This window comes from Alosa pseudoharengus, unplaced genomic scaffold (genome assembly GCF_046254945.1).
Source record: "Alosa pseudoharengus isolate Yale_2024_CS ecotype anadromous, Long Island Sound unplaced genomic scaffold, YU_APseudo_1.1 YU_APseudo_1.1_scf_12, whole genome shotgun sequence".
In the NCBI taxonomy this organism is placed as follows: domain Eukaryota; kingdom Metazoa; phylum Chordata; class Actinopteri; order Clupeiformes; family Clupeidae; genus Alosa; species Alosa pseudoharengus.
Genome location: NW_027468587.1, coordinates 4,624,605 through 4,650,441, shown reverse-complemented (window position 1 = coordinate 4,650,441; position 25,837 = coordinate 4,624,605). Strand labels below are relative to the sequence as shown.

Sequence of the window (25,837 nt, the reverse complement as noted above, 5' to 3'; positions counted from 1 at the left end):
AATGTCATTTATAGAAGGGCTTCCTCGTGAGGTTGGTCATACTGTATATGATCCTTGCAATTGAATGATGGTCATTAAATTATAGTGTCATTCCTAATCTGTGTTGACATGCGTGTCCATTTATCGGTATTAGGGTAATGTGTCTATGAGCACCCCTCTATAACGTGTGCTGGTGTCTGTGTGTGATATTGTGTCCATTTATCGGTATTAGGGTAATGTGTCTTGCTATGGGCACCCCTGTAATGTGTGCTGGTGTCTGTGTGTGATATTGTGTCTTGTTTTGTGGTTGTGTCGTCCTGCCAGGCGTAAGTGTGCTCACTCGCGGCCTTCCCACCGGAAGCTGGTGCTGTCCTCGGCACTGGACAGCTCTAAGAGGGACCAGTCCACCTCCATGTCCCACGTCAACCTGATCAGCGAGACGCAGCTGGACACACTGGACCTGACGTCGCCGGGCCCCGAGGCCGACCTGCACACGCCCATGCTCAAGCCCGTGGCGTACGTGGCCTCCTCCTCGTCGGCCGACGAGCTGACCACGGTGTCCCGCGACGACGAGGACGAGGACAACGACCTCCCCAGCGGGCGAGGGAGCTCCCGCGCCAACGGCCGGCACTTCCGGCGCTCGGCCGAGACGCTGGAGCTGAAGGCGTGCCGCTCGGCGGCGCCGTCAGAGGCGGACTACCGGCGCAGCTGCAGCTCCATGCTCTCGTCGTCGTCTCGTCTGCCCCCGCTCTTCCGCTCCTCGGCGTCCAGCTCCACGTCCTCGCCCCACCCGCTGCTGCCGCCCAAGTCCTCCGAGGACCGCGTCGGCATCGGCGGGCATCGGCGGGACGACGAGCCTCGGCTCTCGCCGCTGAGGGACACGCCGCGCCGGACCCCCGGCCCGGCCTCCTCGCCGTGCCTGGACGGCGTGCTGGAGCGACGCGTGGGCGGAGACCTGCTCCTCTCGCGCTCGGTGGACCAGCTGGAGCGGGGACCGCTGCCGCTCTCGCTCGCCCTGCCCCCCCGGCCCGGCGCCCTGCTGTGCTGCAGCTCGGAGCTGGCGGTCAGCGAGGCCCAGAGGGGGGCGCTAGCGGGGGGGCCGTACGTCCGGCCCCGGCCCACGCTGGTCATCCCCGCTCACTACATGCGGCTGCCGGGGACGCACCCGCTCTCGGGCCAGGCCTTCCTGCTGCAGTCGGACGAGCGCAGCGAGCTGGAGACCATCCAGGCCGAGCTGGCCGCTTCCCACCAGCCCCTGGGGCCGGCGGCCGGCGAGGAGGGGGCCGAGGGGGGTGCAGCCGTGAACGACGGAGAGGTGGACAGAGGCGGAGGTGGAGATAGGCATGGGGGTGGGGGGGAGGGGCAGTGGAGCCAGGCGCTGTCCATTCCCGACCGGCTGAGCCAGGCAGGGCTGGGCCTGGTGCAGATGAACGGCGAGGACACGTTGCTGGCCGAGAAGGCCCTGATGGAGCTGCGGGGAGGCAAGCCCCTCCCCCACCCGCGCGCCTGGTTCGTCTCGCTGGACGGCCGCTCCAACGCGCACATCCGCCACTCCTACATCGACCTGCACGGGGCCGGCCGGGGCCCCGCGCCTGCCGGACGCCGCAACGACGCCAGCCTGGACTCGGGCGTGGACATGGGCGAGGTCAGGGGGCCCGGGTGGCGCCGGGCGGCAGCTGTGGCTACGGAGGGCCGGACGACCCCTCGGGACACGCCTCAGTCGCCCGCGGCGACCGCTCGGGACACGCCTCAGTCGCCCCCGACGACCGCCGCCGCTCCCCTCCCTCCGCCACAGCCGGCCCCGAGTGTCACCTACACGCAGCTGGTGTTTCTGGAAGATTCCAACGGCAACGCCAGCCAAGGAGGGACCCCAGTCCTCAGCCCGCAGTCAGAGGGGAACGGAGTGAGAGAGGAGGAGGAGGAGGAGGAGAGGAGACACGTGGAGGAAGGGGGGGACACGGGGTCCTCGACATCCCCCTCTCCCCCCTCACCCCTGCCCCCTCCCCTCCACTCGCCCCCTCCTCTGCCTGAGCCCATGGAGGAGGAGGAGGAGGAGGAGGAAGAGGGCTTCAGGACTGAGCCTGCTCAGACGCGCCTGCAGGCTCCGCCACCTGGCGAGCTGGTCGTCCCCGACGACAGCGGCGAGGACGATAACAAGAAGAGCCCGTGGCAGAAGCGCGAGGAGCGACCACTGCTGGCCTTTCAGTGACCCTTGACCCCCCCAGCTCTTTCAACTCTCGCCTCTTGCACGGTCTGCGCACAAACCAGGGCTGGTAGAAGCACTGCTGGGAGGAGTCGCCAAACAGGAAGTGCTAACGTTTGTATGTGAGAGTGTTTCTACGTGCATTCTATGTTACTCCCAGAAGCAAAAATGCATAGCGTTATCCCAGTACAATATAGTTACTCTATGCTAATGCATAGCGTTATCCCAGTACAATATAGTTACTCTGTGCTACTCAGCTCCACCTTTGTAAAGAGGGAGTCCGAAAAGAAAAGGGGGTGAAGAGCAGGAAGATGGACTAGAGAAGCACTAGAGCTTATCGCCCCCTAGAGGACACCTGTGAACACAGCACTATTGTTCATATATTTGCTGCTTTGCTGAATTTTTGGGGCGTATTGGGTATTCTCATCCAAAGTCTGCAGGAGAAGAGTATAGGTTTTGTTTTTTGTTTTTATAAACGTCTTTCAATCTTAGAACATGGGTCCTCCTTTGACAGGAAACAGCCACACGTTCTGTTGGAGGGACATGCAAAACACACACACACACACACACAAATACACACATTGTTCTTCCAGTGTTTCTGGATCCACAGTGCAATCAGTCATGCTCAGCTCAGCACTCTGCTGTGGCTGGTATTGAGGGTCAGGCCTGGACGCTGAGCTCCTAGCGGGTGGCTGGTATTGAGGGTCAGGCCTGGACGCTGAGCTCCTCGAGGGTGGCTGCTCCAGTCCCTCTCAGCTTCACGGCGTCAGGACACGCAGAAGACACAAGACACTGAGAAGACACAGGAGAAGGACAGCTGTGCAGCTATGCAATGCTTTTTTTATTTTATTTTGTTCTTAAATGAAAGAATCCTCTATGGCTTCCAGTGCTGGTTTGAACCACTACTTGTTTTTATTTAGTATGCCAATTTATTTTACTCAAGTTATTTTTATGTCGCTGGTTGTTTTCACTCTTTGTGTATGGATGGATGTCGTCTGGATTATGTTGGCACACACACATGGATGCACACACAGGCACAGATATGTCCTAAAACCAAATATTCAGTAGTAATGGGCTCAGATCTGTTGTCTCATGTCCAAGTGCCTTTACTGTGTTCAACACCAAAAATAATGCTGCCCCCCCACACTGATGCAGCCCCCCCACAATGATGCTGCCCCCCCACACTGACGCTCTCTCTCCAGTCCTCAGAGAACAGCACCCAGACCTTCACTTCGCTTTCATTTAATCTAAATCACCCCTCTTACATTAGTCTGTGGTGTTAACATTTTACTCCTGTTCTCTCCGTGCCCCCTCTCTCATGTCTTGACCTCTGTTGGACAACCCATATGCAGTAGCACCATGGTTTTTCTCGTCTCTCGTTGACCCTGACCAAATCGTATAAGGATGTGGCTCCACAGAAATAACTGATATGTGGGACTGGTCTGTGTTTTAGTGTGCGTATAGATACCGTCTTACAACCCTTCACATGTTTGCGTGTGCCCTTGTGTGTGTGTATGTGCCCATTTTTGTATGTTTTTCACATATTCCTGTGTATGTCATTGGTTTGTTGGCAAACCTAATTTTCTTTGCCTTAAAGGTATGTGTGTGTGTCGTATGTTCACATGCAAATGCTTGTGTATATTACTGGCCTGTCAACAAATATTTTTATTTGCCTTAGTAGAAGTGTCTTACCATGTTTGTGTGTTTGGGTGACTTGTATTCACCTTCATATACCTGTGAGTGTCGGGTCTGATGGCAAACTCTGTGTGTGTGTGTGTGTGTGTGTGTGTGTGTGTGTGTGTGTGCTCATATATGACTCAGTCTCTCTGAGATACAGAAATGTGTACAGAAATATGTGCAGTTCCTCTTGCAGCCTGTGTTCTGTTTTTATTTAGTAAGAGCTTCATTTACCTTGACAACCACTTAAGACCTATTCCGCTGCACAATGTCTTAGAACAGACCACTCTACTCAACGGCAGCCCCCACTCCATGCCAATCTGCTATGTGGAAATCTGCATTGTGCCCCTCTGCTGCAGTCTGTACTCCCTTGGTCTCCTCTTGGAATGTATGGTTGCTTGTACAATGGTTCACACTTAAATAAACTCTTAGACAAACTCTAAAGTAAGTGGTCAAAGTTAATTTCTTGCTGTGACCAGCCATTTTGCTTGCACTTGTATACAGTACATATGAATTGGTGCCACAAGGTGGTGCACAGTCAATTGAGTCATGCAGGTTCTGGGGCGTGACCTCAGGGTTTGTGTTAAGTCATGCAGGTTCTGGGGCGTGTCCTCAGGGTTTGTGTCTGTCTCATGAGTGAACTGTTTTAACCATAAATATATATATAATGGCTAGATGTCTTATGGCGGAGTCTCCAACGGCATCACCGGTGGCCATCTTGTCACAGACAAGCTATCTGGTGGGGCCATAGACAGTAAAAGAAATGGACGAACAGACTCCGTCGTTCTCAATGGGAGGGTACTGAGTCATTTTTCAGTTGGTCTCCCCAGTACTGCGCAGACTCGCACTTAACTTCGTGACGTTAGCCATCGAACTGAATCTTGTAACTCATATGATAGATAGGCTACACAGAAATTCTTCTCACACTTCCTTTGCCTTCAAAGTCATCAAAGTTAAACATTTATTTATGTATTATTATTAATATCATCCTCACAAGTGATATCAAGTCGTGTTAATGTTGAAACTACCACACATGATCATCTTCAAAAACAGTCATGGTAAAACAAAACAAAAAAGTTATAGCCTTGAGGCTAATCTTCTTTCCACTTTTCTGACCTACGTCAATCCATCGAAAACCTCTGAAATGATTATCGTTAGACTACCTAACGGTAAAACTACTCTTTTTTCCATTAGGTTTACTTGCCTCTATGCTTTACCTTAACATAGGCTACAATGCTATTGTAGGCTACATAGCTTTGTTCACGAGTTTCCGTGCTGGCTGGACTACGCTTCTTATCCAAACAATATGGTTATCTCCCTTCAGTGCGTTAGCTTCCCTTCAACCGGACATGCTAAACATTCTTCTTACGGGAACCTAACGTTACCTACGAGGTAGTCGAGTCTTGTTTTGCCTTTTATTGTTTATGTAGATAACACAGAAGCTAAAATATCGGCACATGATATATGTTATATGAAGTTATGGGAGTTCAAAAAAATCCTAAATGGATGGGCGTTCTATGGGGTTAGCAGAGAGTTGATAACCACCGCTACATCGATGCTTCTACTTCCGGGAATTTGCCTGCCCCCTTGGGTGGGGCTCTGTGGTACCTGATGGCTCTTCTTCTATTAAAGGCAGAACAATGCCCCCAGGCTATAACAATGACCCATTCAGGTCACTACCTGTCATTACAGTGCACTATTGAAACACAATGTTGAGTTAGCGAGCTGACTGTGGCAAGATGGGCGCGAGGTGCGGACGTAGACCTCCATTGGCAAGCAGCGCAGACGAGACATCCTGCCATTCTATATATATCTATGGTTTTAACAGCACAAGGTGAAGTGCTGACTGGAACACATGAGCAACATGGCACCTTAGTCACTTTGTCGGCAGCATTGTCATTCTGTAAAAAAGAGACCAATCACAGGCACGAGCAGTAAGATCTCACAGGCAATTCTACAAACTCATGTGGATGTGGAATTTATTGGACACAGTACCGGTACTTTTTGGATTAATTTGTCCAGTGTGGATTAGGGGTGTAACGGTACATGTATTCGTATTGAACCGAACCGGTACGGGCGTCACGGTTCATTGCTTGAATTTATGTAGCGGATCTCTCCAGCTCCACCATAAAGGACGTAGACGCTCACACCAATGCATGAATTGCTTTTTTATTTAAGGGCTTTGCAGCTCCTGTCGTCAACCAACATGTACACACAAAACAGGGAGGCACGGGATAAAGTCAGATCAAGCCCTGCCTCACTCAGTATAAACATCAACTGAGAAGAAAAATAAAAGAACAATACATAACAAGCCTAAATTACCTGTCGTCAACCAACATGTACACACAAAACAGGGAGGCACGGGATAAAGTCAGATCAAGACAAAAAACAATGAGTTCCCGTTCCCCCATATAATGTTGGTAGATAGGCAATAAGCCGTTCGCTAATTATTTTTCATTTTTAAATTGCGTTCTCAGTGCGGGCCGCGTCTTCAACAGCATCTCTCTCCAACGTATATAATCTATGGTTTAAACATTAAGCTATCCTAAGATTAATTTTGTAATGTCAGGACAATTTAAGACAATTCCGGCACAAAATGAACCTAGGAGTTAATAACGTGTACCGAGTTCGACCGTTCGCTGGGATTTGAATTGAATTTGTTTTCATGCTAGTCGAATGTGACCAGTTTTATTGCAAACCACTAGTTAGTGTTTAACGCTAGCCTTCGGGGCACTCGTATAGTAAAAAGAAATGCTATTTTTATACCACTAACAGGGCTCAAAATAGCACCACACTTACACGTAGCATAATGAGGGTCTCTACATGTAAACCGAAGCATTGAGAACTTTGTAAGTGTAGCCTACAGGCAGTTTATTAAAAATAAACACATTACGTTCACGTCTGGTTCATAATATACAGGCAGGCGATGTGAACTAAAATCAAACGTAATTTGCTCAATATAGGCCTATCAGAAATAATAGCTCCAATGTAACATAACTTGTCTAGTGTAGCCTACTTACTTAGTGGATGTCCATCATGCTCTGGTATATCGCCGCCTACAATTTCTTTTCGGGACATGGAAAAAAGTTTTAACTACAGCCCTGCTTATCAATAAGGGGAAATCTCCAGACTCTACAAAACACTGTGTCTCTTGGGTGTCGCGACGCAACAGGTCCCACTCCATGCAACACAGGCACTCCTCTTCGGTGGCCATAGCTTCATAATGTTCGCAGGTACACCACCAGTTTCCAGAAGTGCAAGGCTGTGTTGCGGCATTGACTACAGCTATCTGTCTCGTAGCCCTTTCACGGAGCTCCCGCTGCTCTTCGTCGGTATATTCCGGCTCGAAAAGATAAGGAAGTCCATCAAACCGAACGGGTTCATCCCAGATGTCTTCAAATTCGTTCAAATAACCTGCCATCTCTTATGTCTCCTGTTTGCGTTCAGTGCTTCTCTTATGCGCTCAGTGCTTTCTTTCGGCAACAACGTTTCACGCGAGATTCACTTCACAGCCCTGAGTTCTGTTTTCCCAAGGCGCCTGCCAGTATGAACCAGTCGTGAACGGTAATGTGTTTCTTTTTAATAAACTGCCTGTACACTTACAAAGTTCTTAATGCTTCGGTTTACATGTAGAGACCCTCATTATGCTACCGTGTAAGTGTGGTGCTGCTATTTTGAGCCTTGTTAGTGGTATAGAAATAGCGATTACTTTTTACTGTACGCCTTCCCCGAACGCTAGCGTTAAACGTTAATTAGCCGTTTGCATTAAAACTGGTCACATTCGACTAGCATGAAAACAAATCCCAGTGAACGGTCGAAATCTGTACACGTGTTATTAACACCTAGGTTCATTTTGCGCTGGAATTGTCCTTTAAAGGACAGGTTCGGTATTTTACACTTAAAGCCCTGTTTTCAGATAGTTTATGATTAAATAGAACGTTTAAAATTGAAATTTGGACACATGCTGCTGTCCTGAGAATTTTCGGTTTCTGTGGTAGCGCCCCCCCTCCTCCAGAACGCTGCATAGGTGCACTGGAAAAATCCTTCCTAAAACGCATTAAACTTTCGTTTACAAAGACGTGGAACTCACCGAGTGGTCAGGGGTGTTCACTGATATGCTCACACAAAAATCGCTGCAAAAGATTCTTTCCAACAGGTTTTATCGTAGTTTTTGTCCAACTCCATTGACTTGTATTGGATGTGCTGTGAGGTACGGTATTACTCCGCTGCCGGAAACGGATATGGGGTTGTTTGTATTCTTTCTGTAGTCTTATGCAGTCACGGTATCGTAGGCTACTACGCTATCCAAATTGTCACGTCCAACCATGGTTAATGCTAAAATGTCTTGGAACTTCCACGATGTGAATGATAGCCTACGTGAATCATTACGTTTTCATCATGAAAGTTCCACAGCCAAAAAAATAGTAAACATACAAAATCATGTAGCCAAATTATTCATGTATGCTAGGGTTAGTGTTAGGCTTATGATGTGAACATGACAGGTTATGGACATAACAAATAAGTTCTTACCCCAAGTTCTTCCAACTCTGTCGTCCCAGGAGGTAATGTGGGAACCGCTGTATTTCTCAGGCGAAAGAGCTTTTTGGGCGATTTCTTTCGACCTCCAGCGAAGTTCAGTAAAATGCAGACCGCAGAGACACGATGATCAGCTTTCTGCAGATTCTCAACAGGTGTGCTCACATCCAACCCCAGAAATTCCAGCCACAACTTTTTTTTTTCCCGCAATCCGAAACTGCACAAAATCGCCTAATTTTTAGCTGTCTGTTGCAAAATACTTCAAGACAGCGATCTTCTGCTTCTTCTGTGTATTCAATGAAATGCCAGTGGTTTAAGACGGCGATCTTCTGCTTCTTCTGTGTATTCAATGAAATGCCAGTGGTTTGCTTGTAATTGGCAAGATGGTGTAAGGTGCATTATCGCCACCAACTGGGCTGGAGTGTCTATTATTCAAGCTCTCAACGGAAGAATGTACGGGTGTGAGGCGTTTGGAAAAATAGCTCCACAGTTTTACAACGCATGGTAAACACCTGTTGGAAAGCGTCTTTTGCAGCGATTTTTGTGTGAGCATATCAGCGAACACCCCTGACCACTCGGTGAGTTTCACGTCTTTGTAAACGAAAGTTTAATGCGTTTTAGGAAGGATTGTTCCAGTGCACCTAGAAAATTCTCAGGACAGCACCATGTGTCCAAATTTCAATCTTAAAGGAATTATCCGGAGTAAAATGCACTTTAGATCGATTTACGGATGATTGGGGGTACATACGTTGAGTTGACATCAAAATCATGTCATTCGGATGTGTTTTGAGAAAGTTCGATTGTACCGTTTTCAGTCACAACTCGTAGCCTGGAAGTGAGCAGGGCATTTCAATTTCGCCGCTACAAAACGCTATTTTTATACCTCTTCTACAGTTCCAAACAACATAACACTTACGTGGTAGTGAGTAGAGGGTCCCTAAAGCCAAACCGAAGTATCCCGAGGTCTTTATGTGGTTGAATAGAGAGTCCAGAATGAATTTCATCAAGCCAGTACCTTTCCGGAAATGTTGCCATCTTTGCTGTAGGAGTCTTATTGCTGAGTGTGTTGTAACACGCTCTGGAAATTCACAATTTCGTCGCCGTTTAAAAAAAAAAAAAAAAATAGTCTAGTCCATACAACTTCATTTAAATTTCGAAAGAAATACTGGACTATGTTTTTTTTTTTTTTTTAAACGGCGACGCAATTGTGAATTTCCAGAGCGTGTTTTGTAGCGGCGAAATTGAAATGCCCTGCTCACTTCCAGGCTACGAGTTGTGACTGAAAACGGTACAATCGAACTTTCTCAAAACACATCCGAATGACATGATTTTGATGTCAACTCAACGTATGTACCCCCAATCATCCGTAAATCGATCTAAAGTGCATTTTACTCCGGATAATTCCTTTAAACGTTCTATTTAATCATAAACTATCTGAAAACAAGGCTTTGAAAACAAGGCTTTAAGTGTAAAATACCGAACCTGTCCTTTAAGACAACAAACAGTATACATTTAATTCATAACAGTATACAATTCACTCATAACAGCAAATTGAATACTCTTGATGTTACTTAGTAGCCTAGGCTATAGTTATATAAGATTATTAAGATAATTAAGATTAACAACATTAGGCTAATATCTTACGGGACTCAATACAGTCAAAGAACAGTGTATCTACAAATGTTACATGTTTTTATACAACAATACAAAAGAAAATCATGTACATTTTGTGTAAATTTATCTAGTATTTATCCATTATTATCATATTCAATATGATATTGGTCGGAGCGTAGTCGCTATACATACCTGCCTCACTCAGCATAAACATCAACTGAGTAGGCAGTAAACATTCCGGTTGTTATGGTAACCGGAACGATCAATGTGTCAACTATTAATCATCAACACTATTCACAGTTATTAATTAAATTAAAACAAGTAGTTAACAAATAAATATACAAATAAATAAAAGATAGATTTGCTGAAACAGATTCTCACCATTACATTTACACGGAGAATACACGGTATAAAAATACATAAAACTCGCGTGCAGATTAATTAATGTAATGCGGAATTACTGTTAAATACGAGAGTTACGAGAGTTCTTTAGTGACACCTAACCTAATAAACGCTAATCTGTAGCCTCGCCTTAGCTCTGAAGCTCTGATTGGCGCCTATGTTATTTTTTTGTCAGGTCATCGGTCGAGTCAGTTAGTCAGAGATAGCAGCACTAAGCGGGTGGTGACGACCCACAAGAGTTGGAGTTAGAGGACCCGCTGGTCTCTTTAAGATTTGAGAACTTCAGTTACAGTAGTACAGGCGATTTCGTAATAACAGAAAGCTATGTAAATCGCGTGTCAACGCTAACCACGCTAATAAACGAGGGTTATGCATATAACCATGGTTCTATGAGTTTCGGATGACCGCTTTCAGCACATGGATGTTCATCACACGAACGTGCAGGTCGAGTATTAGTAGCAACAAAATCACCTGTGACCTGGGTGACGTCATCGATGTGCACCGGCACAAAAGAGAGGTCGACCCAGGAAGTGACCTTGGCAATCTTCTCGTGTTTACTCCGAGTGACTGCCAAGTTCTGGCGGTCATCCGAAACTCATAGAACCGTGGTTATATGCATAACCCTTGTTCTATTTCGTTTCTCCTGACCGCCAGAGGTGGTGTTTTCAGCACATGGATGACTAGTACCAACAAAGTCATGAGGAGTGCCTACCCACCTCTAGAGATGCTGTAATGGGCTTGGGAGCACTGCTGTTGCCAGAGGGTTATGGGGGACAAAATTGACCCTGTAGAACCTTGTGGAAGTGCAGCCTGATGCCCAGGAGGCTGCTCTGCATATGTCAGAAAGGGGCACGCCCCTCAGTGTAGCCCACGAGGTTGCTACACTCCTTGTGGAGTGTGCCCGGACCAGCTGAGGGGCTGGGGAGTCACTCTGCCTGTAGGAGTGCTGAATGGCCTCCACTATCTACCTAGACAGTCTCTGCTTGGAGAGTACCTGACCCCTCCTCGGCCCTGTATGGCAGACAAACAGGGCATCACACTGGCGGAATCCCTCCGTGCTCGTGACGTACATCCTAAAGGGCGCGCACTGGACATAAAAACTCTGCCCTCAGGTCTGACCCTCTCTCCTGAGCTGTCTCAAAAGCTGCCAGGCTAAGAGGCTGGTTGACAAATGTGGAAGAGAGGGTCTTTGGAAGGAAGGAGGGGTTCAGCCATAGAGTGACCCCACTGCCTCCGAGATGCCACTGCAGGCAATCCCTGCTGACCGAAAGTGCGTGCAGTACCCCGACTCGCCTTGCCGATGTTATGACGAGGAGAAAGGCTGTCTTCAAGGAGAACCAGTTTATGTCTGCTGTCCTCAAAGGTTCGAATGGTGCTCTGCAGAGAGCCTGCAGCACCAGAGGGAGATCCCATGAGGGCACCTGGCTCTGTTGGGGGGGTCTCAACCGGAGAGTGCCCTTACGGAAACGGGTCACCAAGGCATGGGACCCTACCATCCTCCCCTCAATTCTGCTATGCCGCGCTGAGATGACGGCCGTATACACCTTGATGATGGAAGGTGGAAGTCCCTTGTCAAAAAGTGACTGAAGGAACCATAGACTGTATATATAGAACTGGACAGTGTGCCGTCTGTTAAGAGTGATGCGAGCGTTAGTCCAGAGCCCCCTGGTGGCTGGTTGCAGTACAATGTGTAACTCCGCCCACCCCCATGTATTTCAATGGCCAAGTAGCCAACTTTCCGTGTCACTTTTCTCACCTAAAACTATTTTTGTATCAACAACCTTTTATTCGAAAAAATAGTTTTCAAGATGCTTCAATACACACAATTTTTCTTTTCTCGCTGAAATTATTTTTTTAGACCACCCCAGCCAAACCACTTCACGTAGGCATTCCCTTGCTTGCAGACTAATGTAGACCATGGAGACCACCTTGCCGCCACCTCCAGTACATTCAGCAATCTTACCTGCAAAAAGGAAAGTTACAATAAAGTTAGTCAGACAATTTTACAACATTACAAAGCATCTAATCAGGCACTCAACACCACTAGTAATACCAATTAATTAAATATATGTGTGCAATAAACTTCACAGCCTACCTAATGTTAACTACACATTTAAATATACGGTGTGAATGTTATTAACTTGCGTCAGCTTGAAAATTAACGTTATCAGTATGACGTTAGATGACAAACTAAGGTCTTTCTCAAATGTTCACCGATATTCCTGGGAAGTGACTGGTTCTTGGCGTAGTGTTTAATGCAGGCGTTTCATTTATCGATCATTCACTTATGCGGTCTACAACTACCGACCTACCGATCTATTTTTTACAGTCTATGCTACCGACCTACCATCACAGAAGTAGCTCTAACAGAGGTGTCTGTAGTTAACGTTAGAAAAAATGCAACGCTGGCAAACTGGCTAGTAGTTACATTAACATGACGGGTTGATGAGGTCCATGCTTCACATTACGTTAACGTTAACTTGCGTTGCTTTATCACATCATACCGTTGCTTTATCACATCATATACTGTACTGACTGTCTAGTGTTATTAATCCCTATTTACAGTCAATGGTTACTCCATGTTGAGATGGCATACATTAAGATTGAGATATTTGAAAACAGCAACAACTAATAAAACCAAGTATATCATGCATCGACTGTTACGGGAGCTGTGTGCTAATCTTCACTTCAACGACTAACATAGCCTCCCGTTGACGGTAACGTTAATGTAGCTGCTAACGTTAGCATGTAATTCTCTGTCCGTATTTCTGTTGTTAGCTCATTAGTATTCACCATACTAAATTGTCACAGTCTATAATCAACATAATACGCTCTCTTAGACGTATTTAAGAACAAAAATTGACAAAAAAAAACTTTTCAGTTGATATGCAACACTTACCAGACAAGAACAAACCGATTGTTGTTTGTACTGTTTAGCTAACTCACAGCCGCAAAATTCATCCAGCCAGCTAGCCTTCGGCGCCGACCTGCATTGTTGAAAGGAGAAGGGGGCGGGTTTCACCTGACAAGGGGCGTGTTTAACTCACTGAGTGGGCGTGCCTGACCGCGACTCCTCTTCACTGCGCATGCTTCAACTTCTGCTGCGCAACCGCACTTCAAATTGGTTGCAAATTTTCCAAGATGGCGTCGCCTCGGCGGCTTCAATTCCATAGAACACTGCTGAATGCAACCACACTGTCCAGTTCTATATTATACAGTCTATGGAAGGAACTGCAGGATGGCTGGTAGGGGGCAGCATGTTGACTCCTGTCCCCGCGTTTGGCACCATTCAGAAAAAATTCTCCACCTGCTTGCGTAGAGGGCATTGGTGGAGGGTGCCCGAGAGCTATTAATGGTGCTGACCACTGCTGGTTCACAGAGCCCTAGCAGAGGGTCTGGCCCCTCAGTGGCCAAACCCAGAGCTGCTGCCGAGGTGGATCCAGGTGCCAGATCTGACCACCCAGCTGTGACAGCAAGTCCTTCCTCACCCCAGGGTTCTCCGTCGAGTAGCTGTCTCCCTGGCCACCGAGGGGCGATCAGTAGCAGCTTGTGGTGTTTCACTGTAATCCTGTGCAGGGTGGGCAGGATTAGCGGCAGAGGGGGGAATGCATACAGCCGTCTCAGCTATGCATGCGCCAGTGCGTCCTGGCCCCTGGGCCAGAGAGGCTGAACCAGAGGGGGCAGTGTGTTGACTCCTGACAGGTGAAGAGGTCCACCTCCGCCCTGCCATAATGCTCCCAGATGGTCTGTACTCCACTGGGTGGAGTCTCCATTCCCCTGGGTCGGGGTTCTGGCGGGACAAGAGATCTGCAGCTCTGTTGGCAGTGCCTGGCAAATATATAGCCCGCAGACTCAAAAGGTGTTGATGGGCCCACAGCAAGAGCTGCTGGGCTACTCCCAAACACTGCAGAGACCTGGTGCCTCCCTGATGGTTGATGTAGTACACCACTGTTATATTGTCTGTCCAGTACGTGTCTGCCTGCCACTTCTGGGAGGAAGTGTTGTAGGCCGAGCAATACCGCCTGTAGTTCTAGCACATTTATGTGCTGCTGCCGCTGCAGTGGACTCCAGCAGCCTCTGATTGTACGGCACTGCCAGACTGCACCCTATCCTTCCTGGGAAGCATTCGTGGCGATGACCTCCCTCCGGGAAGGGATAGAGCCGAAGGGAACCCCCTGTCTCAGGTACCCCCTCCTCCCCCATGGGTGGAGGAGCTGTCTGCAGCTGGGCGTGACCTTCACTAGCCTGTGTCCATGCTGTGCCGGATGAAGGTGGAGGTTGTTCAGCCACCTTTGAAGTGGGCGTAGCGATAAAAGGCCCAGCGGGACCAGGGATGAGGCAGCAGTGAGCATGCCAACCAACTATTGGAATGTTCTCAGAGTTAGTGACCTGCCCCTTCTGAAGCAGCCAAATCAGCTGGTAGATATTGTGAACCCTCCTCTGGGAGGGGATTGCCCTCATTGTCTGTGAATCTAACTGTATGCCTAAGAACACGGTCTCTTGACTGGGTACCAAAGAGCTCTTCTGGTGGTTGACCTTGAGCCCTAGCTCTGAGATATGCGCGACCACTATAGCGGCTAGGGCTGTAACGATTTACGATTCGAAACCGAAATCGCAACATTCATATCCATGATACTGTGTCGCGGTGTGAAAAGGCAGAATCGCGACACACCCTTTCTAGTGTTTCACGCAGTGCTTTGCAGCTTATGCGGCCGCAAAAGCAACCCACAACTCCCGCTTTACTTATCGGTAGCCTACGTTGTCCAAAACAAATAAATAAATAAATAATAATTTCATACCTCTCCTTGCTTTCATTGTAGACTATGTGTGCAACTTTACCAAACAGTATAGAAGTAAACCCCCTCTCCTTGCCCTGCTCTCTCTCGCGCTCCCTCCCTCTCACTCTCCCTCCCTCTCCTGCTCAATGAACACGCGCGACTTAAATAAAACATTCACAATCGTGAAAGCAAGGACGCATAGACGACTAGCTAAATTACTATTAAATCCGCTTAGCATCATTAGCATGCTGCACATATTTGTTTAAAACTCTTGCATTGAAGTTGACTGATCATCTCAATGAAATTGAGTCTGAATTGAAGAGGTAGAGTTGTAATAAAAAATAGTAGGCCTAGGCTAATCTGCATAAAGTGTGCTGTCATAAATATCAGTCATTCAGAAAAATATTTTTATATCAGGATATAAAATAATAGATATATTATATTGTAATCCTCTGGTGTTCTAAGGGAGGCTATTAAAATGTTATTTAATAAAATGTCTAGCCCCCCCCCCCCCCCCAAAAAAAAAAAGAAAAATCGAGATTCGTATCGAACCGTGGGTCAAAAATCGTGATACAAACCGAATCGTGAGGTTGGTGTATCGTTACAGCCCTAATAGCGGCATCTATGCGGGCCTGAGCCTCCGACTGGGAGCAGGTCAGCCAATCGTCGAGGTAGGGCAGAATACGTATTCCCTGTGCCTGCAATGGACCCAACGCCGCTGCTATACACCTGGTGAACACACGAGGTGCCAGCGCAATGCCAAAAGGTAGGACGCAGAACTGGTACGCCCGTCCCTCCAAGGCAAACCGAAGAAACTGCCTGTGATGTGGTGCAATTGGCACATGAAAGTATGCATCCTTCAGGTCGATGGCTGTGAACCAGTCCCCCTCCTGACTGCTCTGGAAAACTTCCACAGTGCGCAGCATACAGAATTTCAGGACCTTGAGGTGGGCATTGAGAGGTCTCAGGTCTAGAATCGGGCGGAGACCGCCGTCCTTTTTGGGAATTATGAAATATGTTGAATAAAACCCACCTTCCTGTGTCTGCCTGTCGACTGGTATAATGACCCCTTTTTCTAAGAGAGCGTTGATTAGAGCTTAGATCGGGCCCAAAAAATCAAGCCCGACCCTACCCGAGCCCGTGCACATTGTGCCCGAGCCCGACCCGGCCCGACACATTAACTGTAATTATGAGCCCGAGCCCGATTTAAACCCGACATTTTTTAAATACGTGGGCCATTATAACTGACGTTCTCAACTACAATTCCGAGCTGTTTGAGCTACAGAAATCCGTTTAGAATTATATTAATGAATAATGCAATAATGAAGAATGTAGGCTAAACTAGGCCTATGTTTGTTTATTCAGAATGGAATGGATTGCAAATGAATCCGAATGAAGAAACGTAAGCCACTTACAACGTAAAAGTATGTCCCTGCAGCAAAACTCAAGGCATTTATCTGTGAGGGCTTGCCTCGCTCTCAGGTGTATGCTTGGAGAAGTGACAAAAGAGGACATTGAAGGCTGGCTATCATTATTTCTGCCATGGCAAGCCTGCTTCATGTTCATCAAAGTCTTTTTGCTGTCATAGGTGAACATCGTGCGCACTTAATGCACGCAACAAAGCATACCTGACAAATGCATAGCCTACCTCCGACTTTTCTCCAAACTTGCTCGAAGTTATTTCTCCTGTTTTCATTTTTTTTCTTTACATCTTCAAGCATCACGTTGCACTTAAACTACACAATACAGCACAGCAGGCCCGGTGTGATGCGTGAGCTACACAATACAGCACAGCAGGCCCGGTGTGATGCGTGAGCTACACAATACAGAACAGCAGGCCCGGTGTGATGCGTGAGCTACACAATACAGCACAGCAGGCCCGGTGTGATGCGTGAGCTACACAATACAGCACAGCAGGCCCGGTGTGATGCGTGAGCTACACAATACAGCACAGCAGGCCCGGTGTGATGCGTGCGAGTGGAGAAGCTGCGCATGATACGTGTTGCGCAGATGACATTACAAATGACATTTTGTAACTCTGAGCCTAACTTGTATAACTTTGTATAGGCTACACTTGTTACTGAGTCTGACTATGGCATAGCTTTAGCTCCCTACCCAAGTAGGCTAATGATTTAAAAAAAAAATGCTTGATCAAGGACCCGGCCCGGCCCGAGGATAGTGGCTGGAAATATCGGCCCGACCCGGCCCGCGGGTCGGGTCGGGTCAAGTTCGGGCTCGGGCTCGGGCAGAGAATCTAAACTCTAGCGTTGATCTCGTCTCAGGGCGAGGGCCCTCCCTTGGTGGCTCACGATAGTGTTCTTGACCCCTCTGAATCTTGGCAGTCGGTGTCGAAATTGGATGCTGTAGCCCCCTGACAGGGTTGCCAGCACCCAGGGGTCTGATGTTATTGCTTTCCAGCGTTCGAGCTGCTGGCTGGAAAAACTGCCGACCGCCGGTGTGAAGCTGTTGCCGTCTGCCCGTCCACTCCCTCTGGTCTCTAGAAGGGCGACTCGGCTCGGGTGTCCTGTGCAGGGCCGCGAGTCCGGGAGGTGGTGAGGCGACGAAAGCTATACATGCGCTGTGACTCCTGGCGGGCAGTTGGCCACAATGCAAGACTGGCAAACTGTCTTGCCTGTACTACCTGTGCACTTCTTTCTAGGGCCTGCTGTGCGGCCTGACCAAACAACTCCCCGGGGAGGACAGGGAGAGAGCGAAGTACCCTTCTGTCAGGCTCTGCTAGCGGAGACTGGGCTAGCCATATTTGGCGGCGGATGAGGGTTAAATATGCCATCAGCCTACCGAGTTCTCCGGCCATGTAGGCAAGGGCCTGGAGTGACGCGTCACTCAGCTCCTGAGACGATGTCTGGTCTGCCCCATGCAATGTCTGGGCGAGGGCCAGCATCAGGTGGGACATTGAATTCCCAATGCGTCCCATACGTGCTGCCGTGTCATAGCTTCTTACAATCAAGTCATCCGTGACACGGCACTGTGCATGGTGGCAACGGGCGTCAGTTCTTAGAGCTTCATTGGGTGACAGAACCAGGGCTGCCATTGATGGCTCTATGTTCGGCATGTTCTGAAGACCATAGGCGGGTGCACCCTGCATGGCCGCTAGCGCCCTGCAGTCCCTGGGGAGATGGGAAAGCCGTCTAGGGTCTGCCCAGCACCTCTGTAGCTCTTCAATATACGGGGCTGAGGGCGGCACCGCCAATGTGGAGGGTTGCGTGGAGCCCCTAAAGAAGCAGCATTCTGCCTAGGCACGGCCGCTGGCGCTGCATCCAGTCTGAAACGGGCTAATGCTGCCTCTAAAGCTGGCTGAAACGGGCTAATGCTGCCTCTAAAGCTGCCTCTAAAGCTGGCTGAAACGGGCTAATGCTGCCTCTAAAGCTGGCTGAATTGATGGTCGACCAGCATCTGATGTTGCCGCTGTACTCTGACTGGTGACTTGGGAGCTGGTCTGAGAGCCACACGAGGCAGATTCGTGCGGCTCAGGTTCACCCAGCTCCAAGCTCTCAGAAGCCCTGATAGAAAGCTTGTCCTGGGCCGTGACCGCAGGTGACAATGACGGAGGAGGTAGCTCAGCCTGCCAGGCTAACGGGGTTTCGCCGAAAACGCTGCTGCCCTGTACACTCAGTGCTGGTGGTCGCAAATTGGTGAGCAGAGTCTTGATCTGCTCGAACTCTGCAGTCATCTTGTCCACCTTAGAAGTTAAGTCGCTCTTCTGCTTCTTACCTCTAGAGGCTGTGTGTGCAGCCCTGTGTTGCCGCTTGCTGCGTGTCACGGCTGGCGCCACCTCTTGCCCCCCATTGCCCTGGGAAGTACCGGGCTGCTGGTCCACCTGGGCTAGCCTAGCTGAACGCGCTGCCACACTTAGGCAAATGCAATTCATGCAGGCCTGTTCCGTTAGGCCCTGCCTCAGGTGTTCAACCCCCAGGCAAGAGGGACATTCTGTGTGGCCATCCTCTGGTTCGAGGGGCGACCGACAGCTGGCACAGGACGAGTACATGTTCAGCATGTAGAATGCTGTTAAAAGTTGGCCACCGATAAATCTGCTTTAGGCAGCTAGGCGGGAGAACACCAGGCTGGTTAATAGATAATGCAGTAGTCACAGGCGAGTGCACCCTGGCTCTGACTGAGTAGACTGCCGTACTGCTGCTTAGGCTTCGTTTTGGAAGCTAAGAGCTAGCTTATTACAGTTGTAAACAATAACAATTCTGCAATTACGTTTAACTTAAATAATCTATAAATTATGTTGGCTTCGTCTCCCCTCTGGAGCGAATATCACGCTGCCAATATCAAACGTATATGCAATATATAACTTAACTTAAATGGCGCACTTTGCCATGACTCACCTGGTAACAGGCAACTGAGAAAAAAACAATGTCTACGGAGAGAAACACCGCCTGGTGACACCCGTTGACGGCAGCGAAAAAAATCACCACTAAGTCTTAATAAACTTATAACTTACCTTAGATGAACTGGAGAGCAAACCATTGAAAACAGCCGTCCGCGGCAAAAACACCACTTTGCTGGGCTCGACGCTCCCTCTGAGCGAGGCCACTCAGACGCGAAGCAAAGTATCAACAAATGGCTTACCGGTTTTAAGAATTATAACTAGACTAACGTAGTCTCTAGGAGGGTGAAGCAGTTGGTCACAGCTCCAACCTCTGTGGGTAAAGAAACTTTAGCGTGTTAGTCCAACTGCAATCCTGCTTCAATCGCGAGAAGATTAAAGAGGTCACTTCCTGAGTCAACCTGTCTTTTGTGCCGGTGCACATCGATGACGTCACCCAGGTCACAGGTGACTTTGTTGTTACTAATACTCGACCTGCACATTTGTGTGATGAACATCCATGTGCTGAAAGCACCAGGAGAAACGAAATAGAACAAATCATGCTACGGTGAGTTTGACGTCAAAGGGTAAAGTCACGTGACTTCTAGTTGTAGTCTGTTTATGAAATGAAAGGAGCAATTTTGTTTTTTAAAAGAAGGCAAAATAGTGTGATATTTTCACAGTTAGTAGATTATTACTGTACACACACTGAAAAATATTGAGGCAAATTGTAGACCCTTCCATATACAACTAAACACAGATGTTGAAGGTCTTGCTTAAGTGGATTTTTAAAAATCATTATTCTATGTAATTTGCACTTTCAGAAATAAGAGATGCTGTAGGCCTATTTTCAGTTTTATAGCTGATTGTCTTTTATTTTGTTTACAAGTTACAGATGTAGTCTGGGTACTTACTGTAGGCCTACTGTTTACATCTTACACAACAGGCTGTTGCAGATAATTCAGGGGAGAGACTGTATAACACTAGGTGGTACAGCCAGGGATGGATTACTGCACGGGCCTACCAGGCCCAGGGGACCATGGGGTCATGGGGCCCTGAAGCCCAAGGTTTTGCATGGAATCATTGCCTCAATCAACAAATCAGGATGTAGGCTATGAATCTAATTAAATTTAGTATTGGCCATCCCCAAAATGCACCAGAATACAGGAAATCACATCAAACAAATTTAAAAAATTCTGCGGGAGGACCCCCAAACCCCCCCTCCCACATATGCGACAATTAGTGGGGGGCCCTTAATACATCTGGGCCCAGGGGCCCGAAAGTTCCTAATCCGCCCATGGGTACAGCCTGAGACATGCACAATAAAAAAAATTGCTTTCTGCATTTTTGTTTTGCTTTTCCCTCCATTGTACCAAACTCGTACCGAACCTTGATGTCTGAACCGAGGTATGAACCGAACTGTGACTTCTGTGTACCGTTATACCCCTAGTGTGGATACAAACAAACAACATACAGGAGCAGAGAGAGGAAACAATCTAGATGAAGGAAGGAATGGTTGGATGAGGGAGAGGAAGGTCAGGTAGATGAGTAGTTGGAGAAGGGAGAGGAAGGTCAGGTAGATGAGTAGTTGGAGAAGGACCGCTAGGGGGGAGCGGAGTGAAGAATGCCTGGTGGTGTTCAGAGGAGCCGAATAAACAGAACACTACCGGTATTGAAACTACAGCATCGGGTAGATATTTTATGACTAGTTAATGTTTACCATAAATAATAATCTCCTGAACTATGTTCTTAGTTTCACTTCTATTCTCTGAGCTCCGCTGACTATGACAGGTAACCAAATCTATTTAATAAAAACAAACTCAGCCTATTGAAATCAAACTCTTAATCTTATTTTGATTACTCTTATGATATGGCATGAATCACCGGTTAAGTCAAAGAAACTTAAAATGTGGAGTATGACTTCTATAACAGGATGAATGTTTTGTAAACTGAATGTAGATGTCATCTGTAAGTTACACCACAATTACGAAGGCCATTTCATTGTGTTGTATCCATGTGCAATTATAGGCTATTTCCCCCTCATAGAGGGAATTAGACATGCATGTGCATTAAGAAACACGTATGCCCACTATTTTGCATGGCAATTAGTGCATTAACATTCCTTGAAGATTGGTACTGCATTAACTGCTGGCCTTTTCATGTTAGATTGGTTGACTGTTTATAATCTTCACCATGAAAACAGGAGAACCCATTGGCAATTATAAAACTGTAGGAGAGTACTAATGTTTAGATACATCGGAAACTATTAGCTAAACTGTATTTGTATCAAATCTTGGATTCATTTATAGTTTATAAAAGTCTTTCCTTCAACTATGTCTTACATTGTAATAAAGATGGGTCATTATAGTTTATTAAGCATTTTTCTGCTTAGCTATGCCAGTCTTATCTATGCCCAAGACTTGTATTATTCCATATCGCCATAACAACTGTTGATGTTAATGATTATGTAGAATCCAGACACAGTTAATTTTCACTTCAGGTTTATAAATCAGATGAGAGCATCTATGTTTAGTGTGAATGGCAAATATAGTAAATAGGCTACATTTATAGAACAGGCAATCAAGCAAAAAGCAATATAGATTAACATCTTGGCATTATTACATTATCATATGATATTATATACATTCTATAATGTTTCAGAACGCCGTGTTGATGAAAGAATACTGACTAAATATTCATTGACATCAGAGGTTTAAGAACAACCAAATGAGATTAACCTAGCAACCAGCATAGCAACGGCCACAACTAAGTTAGCAACAGCCAAGCAACCACCTCAAGTACCCTAGCAACCATGTCAAATACCCTAACAACAGCCTAGCAACCACCTCAAGTACCCTAGCAACAGCCAGCAACCATGTCATATACCTTAGCAACAGCCTAGCAATCACTTCCACAGTTACAACCTAGCAACCAATATAGCAACCAATGAGATTAACCTAGCAATCAGCATAGCAACCACCACAACTAACCTAGCAACAGCCAAACAACCACCTCTAGTACCCTAGCAACAGCATAGCACCATGTTAAATACCCTAGCAACAGCCTGGGAACAACTTCCACAGTTACAACCTAGCAACCAATGAGATTAACCTAGCAACCAGTATAGCAACCACCACAAATAACCTAGCAACAGCCTAGCAACCAACAGCATAGCAACCTTGTTAAATACCCTAGCAACAGCTGAGCAACCACTTTTACGATGACAACCTAGCAACCAACTTAGCGCATCTGTTTTAACACTATATTTCACACCATATGTTTTGCAATTTGATGCACTGGTAATTCCTTGGAATTGTATTTCTAGTTTTTATTATTATCTTTAATCTCATTAACAATTGGCCTTTATCATTCTCTCTATCTTTCTTTTTTATGGAATCTCCTATCATGCCATCAGACATGAGACTTGTGATTCTGGGTTTTAGAGATGCAGGGAAGAGTTCAGCAGGAAATACCATCCTAGGGGGACAGCATTTCTATAGTAATAAAACAGTCCAGTGTGTGAAAGGAGAGAGAAACGTAGATGGCAGACATGTCACTATTATTAAAACTCCTGGCTGGGGAAAGGACCAACTTCTTAAAGACACGGCTGAACTCATGAAAGAAGAAATTACTCTCAGCGTGTCTTTGTGTCCTCCAGGACCCCACTCAGTCCTCCTAGTCATACGTGCAGGCATGAGGTTCACAGAGACTAGCAGGAGAGCAGTACAGGAACATGCAGAGCTTCTAGGTGAGAGAGTGTGGAGTCACAGCATAGTGCTGTTTTCTCATGGAGACTGGCTTGGGGAGAGAAGCATTGAGCAGTACATCGAGAGTGAGGGCAAACCTCTCCAGTGGCTTGCTGAGAAATGTGGGAACAGGTATCATGTCTTCAGCAATGAGACGACTAAAGTTCAGGTTTCAGAACTGTTTCGCAAAGTAGAAGAGACAGTAGTTGGGAATAGCGGTCATCCTTATGAAATAGATGGAACAGTACTGAGGGCAATGGAGGAGAGAAAAACTGTAGAGACCAAGAAAGCGGAACAGATGAAGAATAAGTTTCAGGAGAAAAGAGATGTCCCGACTTCAACAGGAGGTGATGCTAAGACAAGTACAGAGACTGTGAAATCCAAACCTACAGGTGAGTCAAATTTTCCTGTATAAAATATTGTTATTGTTAGCCAATCACAGAAAAGCCCTGCATATGACACCCACATCCTTTGCTTTTCAGTATAAAGTTTATTCTATATTATTAAGTATTATATATTCTATATTAGGATTCACCATAAGTACTAGTAACCCTTTTGAATTATGTCATTCCTGTGATCCAATCAACAGGAGGTGATGCTATTACAAGTCCACAGACTGTGAAATCCAAACCTAGAAGTGAGTTGATTTTTCCTGTATAAAATAGTGTTATTCTTAACCTATCACAGAAATGTCCAGCAAATGACAGCCATATCCTTTGCGTTTCAGTATTGTATATTCTACATTATACAACAGTTCTGGTCGAACTGTTTATTCACTTAGTAAATCGTGCACACATTTTACTATATTGTGCGCATGATTTACTGAATCGTGTGCACGTTTTACTAAATTGTGCGCTCATTTTACAAGAAAAACAAATGAGACAAAGTTTTCTGAATATACACAACAAACATCTTGCAATGACCCCTCCAGGGCTCCATAGATATACTGTATGTAGTGTTAGAAAAGCAATAAGCCACTTGAGTACATAGGTTACACTGATTTTAGAGCAGCTAAAGGGGGTTTTAGGCACTCGTTATAACAAGACGTCAAATCAGCGGGCACATTTGATTGAATCAGCGCTGCGCGGATCTGGCGAAGCATAAGGCATGTTTGTATTGAAAGATTCAGCCAGATCTGCGCAGCGCTGATGTGTTTTGTATGTGAAACCCTCACCACACTACCACAGAAGTGTAATTATATTTTGAGCATTGTTAGTAGAATAAAAATAGTAAATAGTGTCGTAGCAACCTGCCCTGTTATTAACACTAACCCCAGTTAGTAATCAAAAGTTTGACGTTTTTTACTACCGTAAATAGCCCTTGTTTTTCCTCCGGAGATACACTTCAATTCAACATTTGATAGATGACATGAATCATTACCATTGAGGACTTCTAATTTCATCTGCATGATATTCATATATCACATTGTTCCATTTGCAGGGGTTTCTAAAAATCTGAGGATTATTTTACTTGGCCACTCAAATGCAGGGAAGTATTCTTTAGGCAATAGATTGTTGGGCAGGCCACACAATGCCCTCCATTCAGTGAAGAAGCAATGTTGGGTGTCAGGGAGGCATATCACCGTAGTGAACACCCCTGGCTGGGGACGAGAGCAGCGTCTTAGTGACACTCCTGAGCTCACCAGACAGGAGATCATACTCAGTGTGTCCCACTGTGATCCAGGACCTCATGTTCTGGTGTTGGTTATACGTGTGGGTGAGACATTCACAGAGTTAAATCGAAGAGCAGTGCAGGATCACATGGATCTCCTTGGTGCAAGAGTGTGGGAGCACACACTTGTTGTGTTGAAATGTGTGCGTGGACTGGATCATCTGCCCATTAAGCACTATATTGAGAGAGAAGGGAAAGCCCTCCATTGGCTGGTAGAAAAATGTGGGAACAGGTGCTGTGTCCTGGATAATAAGAATAAGTCAGATGATTCTTATGTCAAGGAGCTTCTAAAAGTTGTTGACAGCACGGTTGAACAAAATGGAGGGTCTCATTATAAGATGGAGGGAGAGGTATTACAGGAAGTACAAGCAAATAAAAAGAGACAGGTGGAGAGAGCAAAAGAAAGAGAGAATAAGGTAAGAAAACTCTGGGAGGAGCTGAAGATGTGCGAAGGCCTGGAAAAGATAACAATCAGGGACAAGCCAAGGAAGGAGACAACTACAGTAACGAATCAGACAAGTGAGTTCAGCTGAAATGCTTACATCTAACTGTTCTGTCCTCACATATGCATTTTATCTTATCCCCTTAATCCATGATCTTACTGGATATTTTCTTTTCCACATCAATCAGAACACTTGTAGCATTAAGGCAAAAGGTGCATGTTTTTATGCTTTGCAAGTCACCCTGATTAAATCTGATTTCAAGACCCATGGACACATTTTTGTGTTGTTTGGTGTTGTGGGCATGCTTGTCAATCTGTTGTAAATATTGTCCATTCTGTTTTGTGATTAATGAATATGGATGTAATATGTGCTATTTGTGATGTTTTAATTTGTCAATTTATTGTCAGACCAGTCACTCTTCTCTCTCTTCCTTTCCAGAAAACCTTCATAACCTG

At 46.6% G+C, this 25,837-nt stretch overlaps 1 protein-coding gene across 1 annotated transcript in view; it reads left to right on the top strand.

Moving 5' to 3' along the window:
• The window catches only part of fam171a1 (family with sequence similarity 171 member A1), a 49,759-nt gene extending 45,456 nt beyond the window's left edge, over positions 1–4,303 (top strand). Inside the window, exon 8 of the mRNA XM_076279836.1 lies at positions 304–4,303. Coding sequence (XP_076135951.1) covers positions 304–2,188 — 1,885 coding nt within the window. The 3' untranslated portion in view covers positions 2,189–4,303. The remainder of the gene's footprint in view (positions 1–303) is intronic.
• Positions 4,304–25,837: the final 21,534 nt, after the last annotated feature.